This window comes from Spodoptera frugiperda, chromosome 17 (genome assembly GCF_023101765.2).
Source record: "Spodoptera frugiperda isolate SF20-4 chromosome 17, AGI-APGP_CSIRO_Sfru_2.0, whole genome shotgun sequence".
NCBI lineage: Eukaryota > Metazoa > Arthropoda > Insecta > Lepidoptera > Noctuidae > Spodoptera > Spodoptera frugiperda.
Genome location: NC_064228.1, coordinates 6244485 through 6260034, shown reverse-complemented (window position 1 = coordinate 6260034; position 15550 = coordinate 6244485). Strand labels below are relative to the sequence as shown.

Below are 15550 nucleotides of genomic sequence, written 5' to 3'. Positions count from 1 at the left end.
TCTTAACTTTTTTTGAGGGAAAAATCATCCAATGACTTCTCCCGCCTTAGGAGAGGCGATAGGGAGTGTCAGACTTTCACTGACTAATAACCACCCCGTTCTTACCACTGTTTTTCGAGTCTCGGTAAACCCGCTAGGTATTCACATAGGACCCACTTAGTTTTAAGTCAAATTTCCGTGGTGCTTGGCGACTGGGCTTCTCCCAGTTGTGGAGTCTCTTTGTGCCTTAAGGCTTAAGTCATTCTGTCTCCTGCATTAAATTCACCGAGGGAAGTGGAAACTATCGTTTTCTTTTCTTCTCCTCTAATAATATCTTCTGATTTATTTCGTTGCGGGATCCAAGACAGTCATTCATGTCCCTGGGACGCGCCGGACTTCAATGTTCCGGTGTTTTCATGGTTGTATCTACTGTAGATCCTGGCTTACAGGAGTTGCAGCGGTGTGGGAGGTTGAGGCGGGCTTGTCCCATTAAAAAAAAAAAGGTATTCTGCAGCTCCGAATCAGGTATCAGTCCTACTGGGCCCCATCTGTGGTGGCTTGATGGCTCGTTAAGGCTCGCATTGAACGTGATGTATCGTACGCATCCGGTCGGGTCCAATTCCTATATTATATCCCTTGAATCCTCTAAATATCCCTTACTGCTGCTTATTTATCTAAAGGTTGTCTGTAAAAGATCGCTTTTTAGTCATAACACATAAAATTTCGGAATGTTTGTCCTTTGTGTTTTTATGCTGTACCATAAAGAGTTTTCTAATCTAATATAATCGAATCGTATATCGATACGTACAAGAATGGACTCGATTACAGATGTTTTTTTACTACACTGACTTTTTGTATCTATCATAGAAATGTCATTGCCCTTACACGCTATTGGCTGAAAAACAGGTTATGTTCATTCAAACTCATTCAATAGTACACCAATGAAAATGTCAATTTGTATTTTTTTTCGTATTTCATTCATGTTGTTCACTTCGCTGGGTTCGGAACAATTTTGAGTTTTGGTGAAATTAAAGTTTGAATTTGAAACAGAAACAAAACAATAAAACGAAAATGACTACGGATATCACACAGATTGGATCGCAAAAAGTTAAAAGCGTCACCAGCGGTGAGGTACGTGCTCTAATAAATTTTCTATGCAGCACAGACATAACTTTTTTTTATAAATCTGTACGTCGCATCGGAACCAAGGAAAAGTTTTTACTGTTTATATTTACACTCTGCTTTCAAAACGTAGTTAGAAAGTGTTTTTCTAGTTTCTAATTCGGATAATAATTGTGTTTAAAGGTAATACGGCGTAATAATTTTGCTTTATCTTTTATATTTAATTTAATACGAGAATGAACCGGCTTGCTTAGTTGTTTCGTAACTTTAACTTGTTTGTGAATCAGTCAACTGTGAGTTCTAGTTTCAGAATTGACTAGGATATACACAATTCTAACTGTATTTCATCAAGATAACTAAAGAAAATGTATAACAAGCCATGGATGGTTTCGCAACAGTAATTGTATTATGTATCTACCTGCATTTAATTGCAGGATGTATTAATTTACATTTTCCGTGGTCATCTATTACCTACGCATCGTAATTACACAGATTATACTCATTATTTTTTTTATTGAATACATGCAATGGCAAAGGGCATGTCTTATTCAGCCAGGTAGCATAGAGAAGATTTTTTTTTTACTTTTTCCTTGGTAAACTCTTTTATATTTTGTGTTTATTGAAAGTAATCAAATCAAATCACTTTAATGCATCTATTGTGTGCAGTGTGGTCTACAATAAATATAAGTAAGTATAATAATGCACCTAAGTGCATATAAGTAAGTAATAAGTACCTAGGTAAATAGGTATGCTATTATAAAAGGCTACAGGTTATCAATAAGACTGTTTGTTTGGAAAAAATCTTGCAGTAATAATTGCACTGGGCCTTGATAAAAACAATATAAAACTATATATAGTTGCTACTATCAACAAAAGAAAGTTAAAGAGATTGCTTATAGTAAAAACAAGAATATTTATTATGATATCTATTGAACTAACTTTATAAATAATTGTTTTATGTCCATTTTACAGTGTTATTTTATAGGCAATTTTCCTTTAATAAAACCATGGAGTTCTATAATTAATCATAAATTAATACTAATCATTATTTATACCATCACATTCATGGAAAGTTTTTGTCATTATTTATCATGTTATCTACCAGCTTATTCATGTAACTGTTTGAGGGGGAACTCAACTAGTTTCAAGCCATGCTGGAGGCTCATATTCATGAGCAGCATTCTGTGCATGATGCAAATTCAAATAGTTTATTTGCTGGGAATATGAATTTAAACATTGAATCATAATATTATGCAATTGATATCATTATAAACTTATTATGTATAGTCACATTTACATCTTCAGTCACATTGCTTCACAAAGCATGTGAATTTCTTGACACAGAAGAAAATCTTAGTGCGAGGCAAACTTTAATAAAAAATGCTGTTTAACATCAGATTTTAAAACATAACTCTGAAAACTAAACTTTCCAATGATGAAAGAATTTTTCAAATCATCTGTCTTTCAGAGCCTATTCACTGCCAAAAAAACAAGTATTCTAATATTTCCCCTTTATAATATTAGTCTGAGTATATTGATTCACTTTTAAAAAGACTCCATAGCTAAAATGTATATAAATATATGAAAATATGCTTTATTTTCCAGACAGTAGAGTTGAAAACCTTCTGGGAGAACCAGAATGTTGCTATCATATTCTTCAGACGCTGGGGATGCATGCTTTGCCGATTATGGGCTAAAGAGGTAAGAGGATTATTGTTTAGTAAACTATATTATGAAGAAAAGATGGACTGATAGTGTGAAGAATTATGTGAGTAATAAAAATAAAGACAATTAAACCAATCTGCAACATATTTTTATCGGACAAAATTATAGCTAATCTGTGTTGAACAAAAAAAAAAAGAAACACGCAAATCGGTCCATAAAATCGGTGTACATCAGTACATAATACATAGAAAAAAAATGCGAACCTCCTCCTTTTTGGGAAGTCAGTTTAAAAAGGTAGGAGTTTTTGGTAAGCTGAAGTTATGTGAGAATGGATGTTGACTCCAAGTATCAAGATACTACTAGGAGTTCGCAGCAGTAGTATGAGTGGTGTGGTTTATAGTTAATAAGAGTATGACACTGGATCTCGCCTCGCCCAAGGCGAGAATAGCAATTGATTTTTAGCCCCACTAGTAAAAATCAACTCAACTGAATAAAGATTGCGTTAAATGGAGTCCCTTATTGGTATAGTATTTATAAAATTACTTCTGAAATTATCAAACGTTTGACGCAGAAACTACGAGAAAATATTATAATAGATTATATTATACTATTATTAGATATTACCTGTTATTTAATATCATGATATGAAATGTAGTGTCAAATTCCATATATACGTATTTATTATCTGTCGCGATAAAGATATTAGGAGATGACTGCAGATATGAAATGTCCGAATGAAAATTTTGATAAATAAAAAATAGTATATTGAACTGTGAAATTGGAATTGGAAAAATAACATAAATTGTATTGAAACTTGTAAAAGGCCGGCAACGCATCTGTTATTCCTCTAGTGTTGTGGGTGTCCATGGGCGGCGCTGATCGCTTACCATTATTCGATGATTCGTCTGGTCGTTTGCCACCTATACCATAAAAAAAGAATAGCTACTTTAGTTTGTTATTTTAGATGAAAATTCAGTAAAATAATTATAAATACGAGGTAGGAAAATCAATTTAATATTATGGGGATAAAGGTTTGTTGGTTTTTGTATAACATAATTATGTTATTTTTGGGTGATATTGATTGGTATACTTTATGTATTAGGTAGTCTACATTTTTATTTATTTGTTTTTTATTCTAATTCCAAGGCTGTGTTTTATGTTTATTTGCTTCAGGTAATTTCTTATTAGTCCTTGAAAAGCAAAAACATATAAATTAAAATAATTTCACAAGTTAATTCTGTTGTTGTAGCTTTTTACCCCCTTTTTATCGATAATCGATGAATATAATCATAGTAGTTTTTAATTGCATGTATAACAACACGTAATTATATTATGAAGTTATGTTTTATGGCATCTTTTATGCGTTAGAAATGTTTAATTTTAAAACGGTATTGATTCCATACCACGTGTACTATGTCATACCGTTTCCATTGAAACTAAGCTATGAAGATGCGTAGCTCGAATATGCGATGTATCGATAGTAGGGAAGCCATTCATAGCACACATCCATAACATGAATCCGTAGCATGTTTCCATATTAAAAACATAGTTTAGCTGAGTCCGTTTCCACCAGTGCTAAGCTTTGTGTACTAATGAATGGAAGAAGTGTATGAATGGAAGTCACACGCATCCACAGCAACGTAGCATAGCACAACTCTGGTGGAAAACACCCGTTAAGAAGTCTAATCGGCTCTAGGTTCTAGAACATTTCATTAATATATAAAAAATAGATATTTCACGGCCTACGGCTCGCTCAGTAGAATTAGTGTTATCAGTAGATAACAGAACGGAGTATTTTAGCTGATAACTCCCTTTTCCGATATTGTCAGGTGCCAATCACATAGTAAATGAAAGAGGGGGTTACTTATTTTGTATTTTTATCCCCCCTTACAGCTTACTATATGACTATAGGGGCTTTTGGAGGGATTTTCATAATGTTACGTCATAATTATTCTAACTGAACCTATGAACCAATCTAGAATTTAGTTGTAGATGCTCAATTTTTTTTACACTGAACTGTTGACTGTTATTTAACTGTTGGCGTGGTGCATAGGTAACCGGCTGACTCAACGTGTTCGATTCCCGTACAAATCAGCTATTTGTTTGATATACAAATTTTTGTTCCGGGTCTGGGTGTCATGTGCATGAAGCATGTACAAAGAGGAGATGCAAAACAAATGGACCCTGCCCTATGATATTATAAGTAACTAGCTCACCCGGCGAACTCCGTTTCGCCACCAATGATTCTCCCTGTTTTCCTGCCTTTCTCTTGAATTTTATATGCTAACGAATCCTCGGTATATTTTGAATACATTTTCGGTTTTACTTACTACAAAACAAATAAAAATAAAGTTAGATATTAAAAAAAAAACCGAAGGCCAGAACACTTGTTGTTTGGCATAGTTGCGCTTGTAACCACTAGACCAACGAGACGGACGTACTAAGATTTGTATCATTACAAAGTATAAAACAAAGTCGCTTTTTCTGTCCCTATTTCCCTTTTTGTATGCTTAAAGATCTAAAACTACGCAACGGATTTAGTTGCAGTTTTTTTTATCAGATAGAGTGATTCAAGAGGAAAGTTTATATGTTTGCATAATACATATATCACCACATCACCCATGTGGGGTGGATAGTATTGAAATATATTTTTATTCTATTGTATTAATGTTTCAGCTGAGTGAAATTGCTCCAGTGTTGAACAAGCACAATGTGAAGCTGATCGGTATCGGCGTGGAGGAGGCCGGCTCTAAGGACTTCGTCAACGGGAAATATTTTGACGGAGGTCCGTATATGTTAATCAAATTTTGCTTATATCGTGCGGCTTACGCCGGAATACTGAAATGCTACTCAATTTTAAGTTGTACTTAAATATCGTGCTATCTCTGTCATTTTATAAAGAATTGTCAGGGACAGAACTAGTTTTGAGAGCGTCTTAAAATTGTGTAACGTTTGAGTATTCGGACGTTAGTCTTATTTGACAAGGTAACTCGATTAGTTTATGGGCCTCGAACGTGGCTTGAGAAGTCAAGTTATCTCGTCAAACAGTTACGTTAATAAGCATCTACATATATTCACGGACGCACAAATTAACAGACAATTATTTATATTGTGACTTGTGACCTTTTCAAAGTGTTTGTATATGGTTTATTTAATTGAAATGCTTTAACTTTGAATTGACTCTCAACTTGTATAAGTATGGATTGATTTAAGTAACTTTTGTAACTGTACTTTGTAGCTGTACAACATAATTAATTTGATATGTATACAGTTTTAATATAAAAATTACAATTCGAACCAATCAATCGTAAAATACATTGTTGTCATTACATTCTCGAGATTGTAAAAAAAAATTTTTTTTTAAAAGAGTGACGATATAGTTTCTTGCTCGTTCTTCTCCATTCGAAGCTACACTTTGAAACGAGCGCCTAGCTTCACTGACAGGCAGACTGACGATGACGGACAATTCAATTTAACGTGCCGTTTTTCAAAAGTGCCTAATTTAGGATTAATGATAATAAATGCTTTGACTTTGAATAAAATAATAAAACTATTCTCAACATGTTTCAGATCTCTACTACGTGGACAACATATCAACATACCAGCTTCTCGGTTTCAAAAGATTCAACGTGGTGACCATAATCACGTCGCTTTTCTGGAAACAGTCTAGGGATGCCATTTTCAAAGGACGTGGCATGGGTAAGATGGAATTAAAACTTTCAGTAGCTGGTCTAGATCAAAATGTAGATCTATTTTGATGATAATATGGTAAAGTTGGCTGTAGTGTAAAAGTGTAGATAGATTTAATGTCGTAATTAATTAATAATCAATCGCAATCTAAAATTTCTGGATCGATCCATGTTTTGAATCGGTTTTGGTGTGAAATTTAATAGAATGAGGGTGCTTTTTCACCAGAGATGTGCTGTGTTACGTTGCTGTGGATGCGTTTGGCTTCCACCAATCATATTCATTGCATAGCATAGCACTGATAGAAATGGAATCAGCTAAGCTATGTTTTTTATATGGAAAGATGCGTGCTATAGGTAGCTTTTCTACTGTCGATACATCGCATACTCGAGGTGCACATGTTTCTCGCACAGCTACATAGCATAGTATCAGTGGAAACGGTCACATAGCACATGTCTGGTGGAAAACCACCCTGAGTGTCTCAGTCAAAAATCAGTCTCAATCTATAGTTTTGGATTCTATCCGTCAACAATTTTGGCCTTCAAATTGATACATGAGATAATGTAATGATAATGAAAATTATAGTTTAACCGAAATTTTGTACCGTCATGTATGAAGTATGGTGTAAAAGACTGTTAACCTTTATTGATCTCTCTAACATAGTTCTCGAGTGTCGGTAAATAATTATGATTGGCATTGAGCAATGATTTCCGCATGGCTAGAGGTCGCTAGTGATGTTAAGTCAAGCTAGTAACTTCGTCAGTCATCTATGACCGTTACACGTTTTGAACAAGACTTTACACTATGCTAGCGCCACCTAGCGAACTCAGAATCTCTAATCAGTTAGATACATACACAGAAGACATATCAAGCTAAGCAGAACCAGTATTTACTGACCGTCGAATGTACGGAAATATCATACGAAGCGAGACCATGATAAAGTGGTTTTGTATAGCTTGATTCATATGATTAATACCTCTACCATGACTTTGAAATAATAGTAATTGTCTATAATTGCTAGCGACGACGTATTTTTTTTTGTATGTCAAATTTTATAACGCCTCTACCGGCCAAATGTGGAACTAAAATATGACATACAAAAAAATTACGTCGTCGCTAGCGACTATCGATAAATACTATTATTTCAATCTCATAGTAGAGATACTGTAGTAATCGGTGTCTTAAAGTATGTTTGGGTATTTATTTAAAGCTTATATAAATTATATCTTATGCGCTATAACAAGGTGCGGCTGACAGATTCAGTAACGTTTCGTATCACTCTTGAAAGTTGCTGCGATTTAAAAATTATGCCTTAATATTTTAGCTGTATCACATTCGTATTATGTTAAATCATTCGGATGCGTAGTTAATTAAATTAAAACCAACTGGAATGTTCTAGTATTCAATTAAAATCTAATGAAATGAAAAATAAAGTAAAGTGTTATGCGTATAACGTAAAGCCATAGTCGTGTTTAGTGATGGGATGTACGGCTACGATGGATAGGTAGTCGATGTTTTTTTAGAATAAAAAACGAAAATCGTGTGTCGTTCAATTATCATTCTTAAAAAACCTTTAATTATGGGTAAATCCACTGTAGACGCGGCTCTCTCTGCCTAAACCACAGTCAGATTATCTGAGCAGAAATATGTAGTAGGCATTTTTCTAGACATTTCCGGCGCCATTGATAATGCGTGGTGGTACTTAATCTAACATATACAAACTAATATATCCTTGTTTTCTTCACGGTTCTGTAAAACTGTAACTCTGAAACACCTCAGGGCTCGGTCATAAAATATTTATTTTAACAGTATATACACGTAGTTACACTGCACAACTAAATAACACACACATTTAATAAAAAAATTCAAGAGAATTAAATGTATGCTGCGAGTATCGATAGCGATAAAAAAAGATTTTTCTAATGTCCATCCCTAAAGAGAGACGTCAACGTCATACTGGCATCTGTCAGCCGCACCTTGTTATAGCGCAAAGGGTATAGATACATACACAGAAGACATATCAAGCTAAGCAGAACCAGTATTTACTGACCGTCGAATGTACGGAAATATCATACGAAGCGAGACCATGATAAAGTGGTTTTGTATAGCTTGATTCATATGATTAATACCTCTACCATGACTTTGAAATAATAGTAATTGTCTATAATTGCTAGCGACGACGTAATTTTTTTGTATGGCAAATTTTACAACGCCTCTACCGGTCATTTGTGGAACTAAAACTTGACATACAAAAAATTTACGTCGTCGCTAGCGACTATTGACAAATAATAATATTATAATATTGTTTCAGACTCATGATAGAGGTACTGTAGTAATGGGTGTCTTAAAGTATATCTAGGTATTTATTTAAAGCTTAGATATAAATTAGTTGTAGAAGTTGAAGTAGCCATTTGTTTTGTAAATCCGTTGCCGATTGTGCCGGTCGGTGGATGGATGTTTCTTACTCTATTGTGCAAAAAATACTACTGACAAATACTGTAGTTAACTTGTTTTGCATATATCTCGAAGTATTCAGATAACTAATGGTTCCATTTATATTATATTATAGAGGTTGAGATCTTCAGATTGATGGGACACTAGATGGGTCAATAGATGACACAATAATGTCCGATTGTTATCAAAAATCCAACGATATTTGCCCGAACTGTGCCCTTAGCCCTTTGCTTTACGTTTAAAGTAATCGAAACGAGTGCGCGTTCGGCGCTCTAATTGGCAACCTCGAATAAACCAATCGATCAGAGTCTTGTTTTCGTTTAACGTAACACAAACTCGTACATAGGGCATTGATAACCTCACCCCTCACTTTAGAAGTTGTAAACTCATTAAAAAACTTTTTAATGTCTTTAAAAAACATCCATTCACCACGTAGACGAATATCTACAATACGTAATAAAGGAAATAACATGGAAGTACGCCACAGGCCTGGAGACCGACTTAATCGGCGACGGATTACAAAATGGCGGCGCTTTATTTGTGAAAAATGGCGGAAAGTTGTTGTTCCACTTCGTGCAAATGGGCCCTGCGGACCGATATCCAAACCAGGATGTGCTAGAGGTTCATTTTTTCCATATTTTTCTTTCTTTTTCCATTAATTTAGGCTTGGGAGGTGATTTAAAGGGGGATTGGGTGCAAACCGGAGGCGCTGTGCTTGTCCAAAAGGGTGGGAATCTTCTACGTCATTTTACGCAGAGTGGACCCGGTGATCATTTGTCTAATAAGGATATTTTGAAGGTTTGTTTCGTTGATGTTTTATTTTACTATATTTGTTTACCCATGGCTCGTAATCATTTATGAAAATAACTGCTAATTATGTAGAACAATATAAGTGAATGTCGGCGTGTTGAATATTTTTTAACATCTCCAAAGTTTGATGATAGTCTCTCCATGCAAAATAAAAAAAATAATTTTGATGTGAACGTAGCGTGAAAATCCATCAATGTAATGTTGATTTGACACAACTAGCGCCATCTATCCGTTAATGGGGTGAATTTTTTCTACACGTATTTATGCCTATGAACGAACTCGCTAAATAAACATTCATTCAGTTTGAAGCCGTTTAACCAATGACTTCTTTTAGAAAACATTTTAAAACTCATACTGTTCTATATCCTAAATATTTATTATATTATAGATTAGTATTTAGTATATTTATCAACATATTTTTCTATAACAACATTACCGTAATGTTTCAGCACTTCGGGCTTGAGAACGAGTATAATCCAGAAACAATGGCCAATAAGAAACCGGAGGAAAAGGAATGCACTGTACGTACAATTATCTATACTAATATTATAAAGCTGAAGAGTTTGTTTGTTTGTTTGTTTGTTTGTTTGAACGCGCTAATCTCCAGAACTACTGGTCCGATTTGAATAATTCTTTTTGTGTTGAATAGTGCATTTATCGAGGAAGGCTATAGGCTATAAAACATCACGCTATGACCAATAGGAGCCCAGCAGAGCGGGTGAAACCGCGCGGAAGTAGCTAGTTATACATATTTCTAAAAGAAAAATTTTCATCATTGTAACATAGTTGAATAGATAGATAACATAGTTTTAGAAAGGAATCATCACGTACGTAACGCGTAGAAAAAGTTTATGTCCAATTGCCTTTATAGTAGTAGATAGTTAGTTAAAGTTAAGTATTAGACTAAAAATTGTTATAGACTGTGTCGGGTTCGATTCCTGCACGGAGCAACTTTTTGTGTGATCCACAAATTGTTGTTTCGGTTTTAAGTATGTATATGTGAACATGTATTTTGGTCATGTAACGTTTTTGTTTGCAATCAACTGCCATCAGTTGATTGCAAGCTCTTGTATTTTTCACAGATTTTGAATTAATTTTTTTGTAATAATTTTATTGTAACTTTCGTGAGACATACTAAATTAATAAAATTATTATGTTATCGGCTTACTCACGTAACGCTTTGACGAGGAACTCGACTAATTTCAAGCCATGCTAGAAACTCATATCGCGATTGTCGCGCTGCTATTGACGCTACATTGCTACGTGTGTCGCGGAGTGCTGCTCATGAATATGAGTCTCTAGCATGGCTTGAAATTAGTCGAGTACCTCGTCAAAACGTTACGTGAATAAGCCGATAACATAATATTTAACTTTTTTTCATGTTATACTTCTTATAATATAATCAAAGTCAAAGTCAAAATCATTTATTTCAAATAGACCAGGAAGGCACTTTTGAACGTCAAAGCAAATATAATAATATTAATAACGTCTGTCGTCGGTCAGTCCTCTAGTGAAGCTATTTGCTCGTTCCAAAGTGTAGATTCCTATGGAGAAGAACGAGCAAGAAACTCCATAGGTTACTCTTTTTCAATCAGATTTACAATACAATTCTTGGTTACATTGTTTCGATTACTTCAGCTATGTGAGAATCATAATCATTATTTTATTCATTTCGCTGTATATGTACATACTCACAGTTAGTACTTAGCTCCCATCGTAGTTAGACCTTGTTAATTGACATCGATCTAATTATCAATTTTTCAGACAGAAGCGCAGCCCTAAACACTGGTTAGTTGCCCTACAAGAGCATTCGCTGGCCCCCATACACACAATATGGACGGAGCGGCGATGTAAACGAAGCTGGGTGTAGTTTACAATCCATTGACAATTTTCTATGACTCTACTTTATTATGAGACTGATGTAACCCGCAATGGATGGCGGGCAAGCGAAATTGTAAGTTATTACTTGTATTCAAGGCCGTGAATTGCGTGCCTTAGTATAGTGAGTAACGGGTATGCGAAATTGTTCGTTGTACCTGAGATTTTAAGGTTGAGACTTCTTTGGTCTTATACGAGACTGGTAGAAACTGTATTGAGTTGTGGGCAAGCCAAATTGTTGGTTATTGCTCAAAGACTAAGGCTTAGAATTGCTTGTCGTGGCAAGCTTGGATAATTTCATGTATTTGTCAGTTTTTTCGAGATAAAATGCACTTTAAAATGTAAGATGGTTAGTCCAAATTACATTGTAACTTTTATTTACAAATGATAGTCTTTTAAAATGTGATTTGGACCTTAAAACGTAGTCTATAAAGTCGTGAATGGATTGTGTTCTACAAAAGGACTGAATATTTTAAATAATTGTTGTATTTAATTATTAAAAAAATATTCCGGGTGTATGGTGTCTTATCGTATTGCACTGTAATTGCATTTTATTATCATTAAACTTATTAAAACATTGTAAACTTTATAAAGTTAAAAATTGTTATCGATTTCGATTCAGACAATTGAGATTTGTAATGCGATGGAAAAGCAACCTTTTCTTAACGGTGTAGGTTTCAATATCGGGTAAAGAATTATTGAGATTTTTATAATAACTAACGACACGCAGCCTACAGTAGGTTGTGTGACGTCGCCGCGTATGCACGCACGCTCATGATGAAGAGTCCCTCTGTGATTCGAAACTAGTAGAGCGGGTTTCCATTAATTTACATGCGAAAATCGTGATTTTTTATTCATTGTCAGTAGTCAGCACGGAGTCTGGAATTGTGCCCAGTATATGGCAATAGGTTCACCACCTATTTATTACATGGGACTTATAACTGGGGGAAAGGGGGTGTTATATTTAATTTGAACACTTCTGCTTACACTCTCAAAAGACGTAATGATAAGTCTTATAAACGCTGTATAAAACACCTTACTACTTCTAACATTCGGATCTAATCCCATCAATTCTCAATTGTCTGAAATCCATATGAAAAATATATTTTAAAAACATATCACTAAACGCCATCTCTGTTTTCAAAATTAAATTAATGTTCAATGTTTCAGCTTATATATCCACACACATAAATGTGAATTTTTAAGATACTAAGTGGCATACCTTGTCATATTATTATTTTCTATAATTTTAATTTTTATTATTATATTTTTAATGGTTTATTTTTTATTAATTTGTCTAATTATCTTATTACGAGTCAACCGCACAAAATAATCTTTTAAATAAGGGTCTGAAGAAGAGGAATTGTCCATGGGATACTTTGACAGCCGAAATTAATAAAAAATTACGGATTTCAATGCAAGATCCGATTTCATTCGAAAATCCGATTTTAATCCACAATCCGATTTCAATCCAAAATCCGATGCCAACCCAAAGTCCGATTTCAATCCAAAAACCGATATCAATTCAAAATCCGATTTCAATACCAATTCGATTTCCATATAAAATCCGATTTCAATCCAAAATCAGATTTCAATTCCTAGTTCCATAAAAGGCGACGTACTTGTAAATCCTTTGGTGTTGTGGGTGTCCCTTGTCACTTGGCTTAAGGTTCATAATTGCACAAGCAATGGTTTTATCACAAACTGCTTTATACACCTCTATGTCCTGGCAATAAGGTATATTTTCGCGTCTATTTTTGTGTGGTTGATTGTGTCTTTCGATAATAGTGTTAAGGTTTTTTTATTCTATTATATTTGTCATTTTGATGACGTTATTTTTAATTGGCTTGAACAATTTATAAGACTGCGAATTGATTCCAAACTTTTATCTAATGAGGCTAAAGTTATTGTTGCATTGTAAATTTCCATCGATTCATATACAATTATACATTCTTGATTGTAATGTGCAACTTTATTTTCTAACACGTTATGACGCTTATCAACAGCCCTTAGCATAGGCTCAGTGTTAGCATTTGGCTACAGAGCCAAATGCCAATGCCAAAACTTAATTATATGGGGTTAACGTAAATTACTAACACGCCTTAAATTCCTAACCCCTAAAAGGTATTAAATTCTGTGTGAACAGCTCCATATATCTTGACCACAGAAGAGTTGTATAATGTACAATATGTGGACATGCGGCGCGGCTGTTGCAAAGCCATGTTTGTAAAGAGTGTTCAAATTAACACAGAGATAAATGCATTTTTTTTACTATTGGGACTATTTCGCTCACTTTTTTTTTAAACCTTGTCCCAGATTAGCATTTTTTCCTATGACGTGGGTGCAAACATACAAGTTCACGGACTCTCATATGTCCGTCATCACTCATCACCCAGACTCGTAACAACAATTTATGGATCACACATAGAGTTGTTCCGTGCTGGAATTTAACCCGCTGAACGTTGCGCGGCAGCCGGTTGTCCAGTCAACGCACCAACCGTGCAGTGACTTTTCGTATATTTTCAGTCAAGATGATAACAAATATGTGGTTTAAATTAAGTCATAAGAGTTTCTCAATACGGTATAAGGTCAAATAAAATGAGCGCAATGTTTTGAATCTGTATGTATATGAATCGATAGAGAAATGCTAACTTAAAATGAATTGGTATACTTGAAATTATACTTAAATTAGTTGTATGTTCTTCCAGAGTTTATAGAGGTTTTTAAATTTGTAAAATAATATATTTTAAGATATTTTTGCGTAGTGTATTTGTTTAGAGTTTGACTGTTTTTATTTTTCTCTTTGTATTTTATGGTGTACGCTCTTAGCGTTAATAAATGTTTATACGTATATTTATTTGTTTTTTTTTAATCATTTTGAAACCTGTTTCCCTAAATCCTAATTTTATCGATGTTACAAACAATCAAGATTAAATTAAAAGCACAACCTGCCTACCTCATATGAGAGCGATAGGCGCTAGATCTGAACTTGTGTGTAATGTCTTGTTTTGTCTTACGTGCAAAAAGAAAAATTGAGGAACTATTATTTAAGTTCCTCTATACTTCCCAATCGATCTCGGCTAGACCAGAGTGATACCACGGCCTCACAGAAAACCATAAAACTATTGAACCTAAAGCTAAACTACAGGTAACCTACAGTAAGGAAAAAAAAGACAAAAATGTAATACATACATATTTTCTTGTATTTAGTTTTAATTAAAAGTAACTTAAGTTTTAATTACATTAATCTACAGCTGGTCAAAAAGGTTATCTGACACGCTGTTTCGTTTTGGATTTCAATAATAATTCTGTTTTTATAAATTGACCTCTTAAAGGTTATGAGGGAATTTCCAAGAGTCAGTTATCTTTAGGTAAGTGACTTAGCAAAGCTGGCAAATGTGAGAACCCCATTTGAGGTCTGAGAAAAGGTTTTTATCAAAGCCCCAGCAATGGCACGGGCATTAGATCGTTCGATTCTCTACAATATGGTTTGTATAGTTCAAGTGTGGGAGAGCCATGCTTCAGCTCGAATGGGCCAGCTCGACCGAAGTGATATCACGACCTCACAGAAAACCGACGTGAAAAAACGCATTTTTTTTTTTGAGTGGGGAAAATCATCCAATGACTTTTCTCGCCTTGGGTGAGGCGAGAGGGAGTGTCAGACTCTTACTGACTAAAAACCACCCCGTTCCTTCTCCTGCTTTTCGAGCCGGAGCCCCGGTAAACCCGCTAGGTAGTCCGCAGCTCCGGATCAGGCATCAGCCCTGCTGGGCCCCATCTGTGGTGGTGTGATGGCTCTTTGAGGCGCGCGCGGAACGCGACGCGCCGCACGCACGGGTCTGGTTCTATTCGGGCGGTGAGCTACCCTTACTCGCCGTCCGCAGGCCCGCACTTACGGTGGCCAGAGATCGTCCCGCGATCCCCGACGCCCGGAGTGTCTCTCGCGACGGCTGGG

The 15550-nt window shown here is 35.0% G+C and overlaps 1 protein-coding gene across 2 annotated transcripts; it reads left to right on the top strand.

Annotated features, from left to right (window-relative positions):
- The first annotated feature begins 942 nt into the window (after positions 1-942).
- On the top strand, positions 943-14448 carry LOC118276631 (prostamide/prostaglandin F synthase). Of its 2 annotated transcripts, none has more exons than XM_035594996.2 (7): positions 943-1110; positions 2707-2802; positions 5443-5551; positions 6337-6465; positions 9572-9705; positions 10167-10238; positions 11482-14448. In XM_035594996.2, exons 1-7 carry the CDS (start codon positions 1051-1053, stop codon positions 11497-11499), a joined length of 618 nt encoding a protein of 205 aa, XP_035450889.1. In that variant the 5' UTR covers positions 943-1050; the 3' UTR covers positions 11500-14448. The 2 variants fall into 2 exon arrangements, with proteins under 2 accessions (XP_035450889.1, XP_035450890.1); XM_035594997.2 differs by lacking the exon at positions 9572-9705 and adding an exon at positions 9395-9528.
- Positions 14449-15550: the final 1102 nt, after the last annotated feature.

What these genes read in the sequence shown, in the direction of transcription:
- LOC118276631 (XM_035594996.2), top strand. Translation starts at nt 1,051, where the DNA reads ATGACTACGGATATCACACAGATTGGATCGCAAAAAGTTAAAAGCGTC. An exon ending in GCCGATTATGGGCTAAAGAG is followed by an intron (nt 2,803 to 5,442) that starts GTAAGAGGATTA and finishes TTAATGTTTCAG; the next exon opens with CTGAGTGAAATTGCTCCAGT. An exon ending in CGGGAAATATTTTGACGGAG is followed by an intron (nt 5,552 to 6,336) that starts GTCCGTATATGT and finishes AACATGTTTCAG; the next exon opens with ATCTCTACTACGTGGACAAC.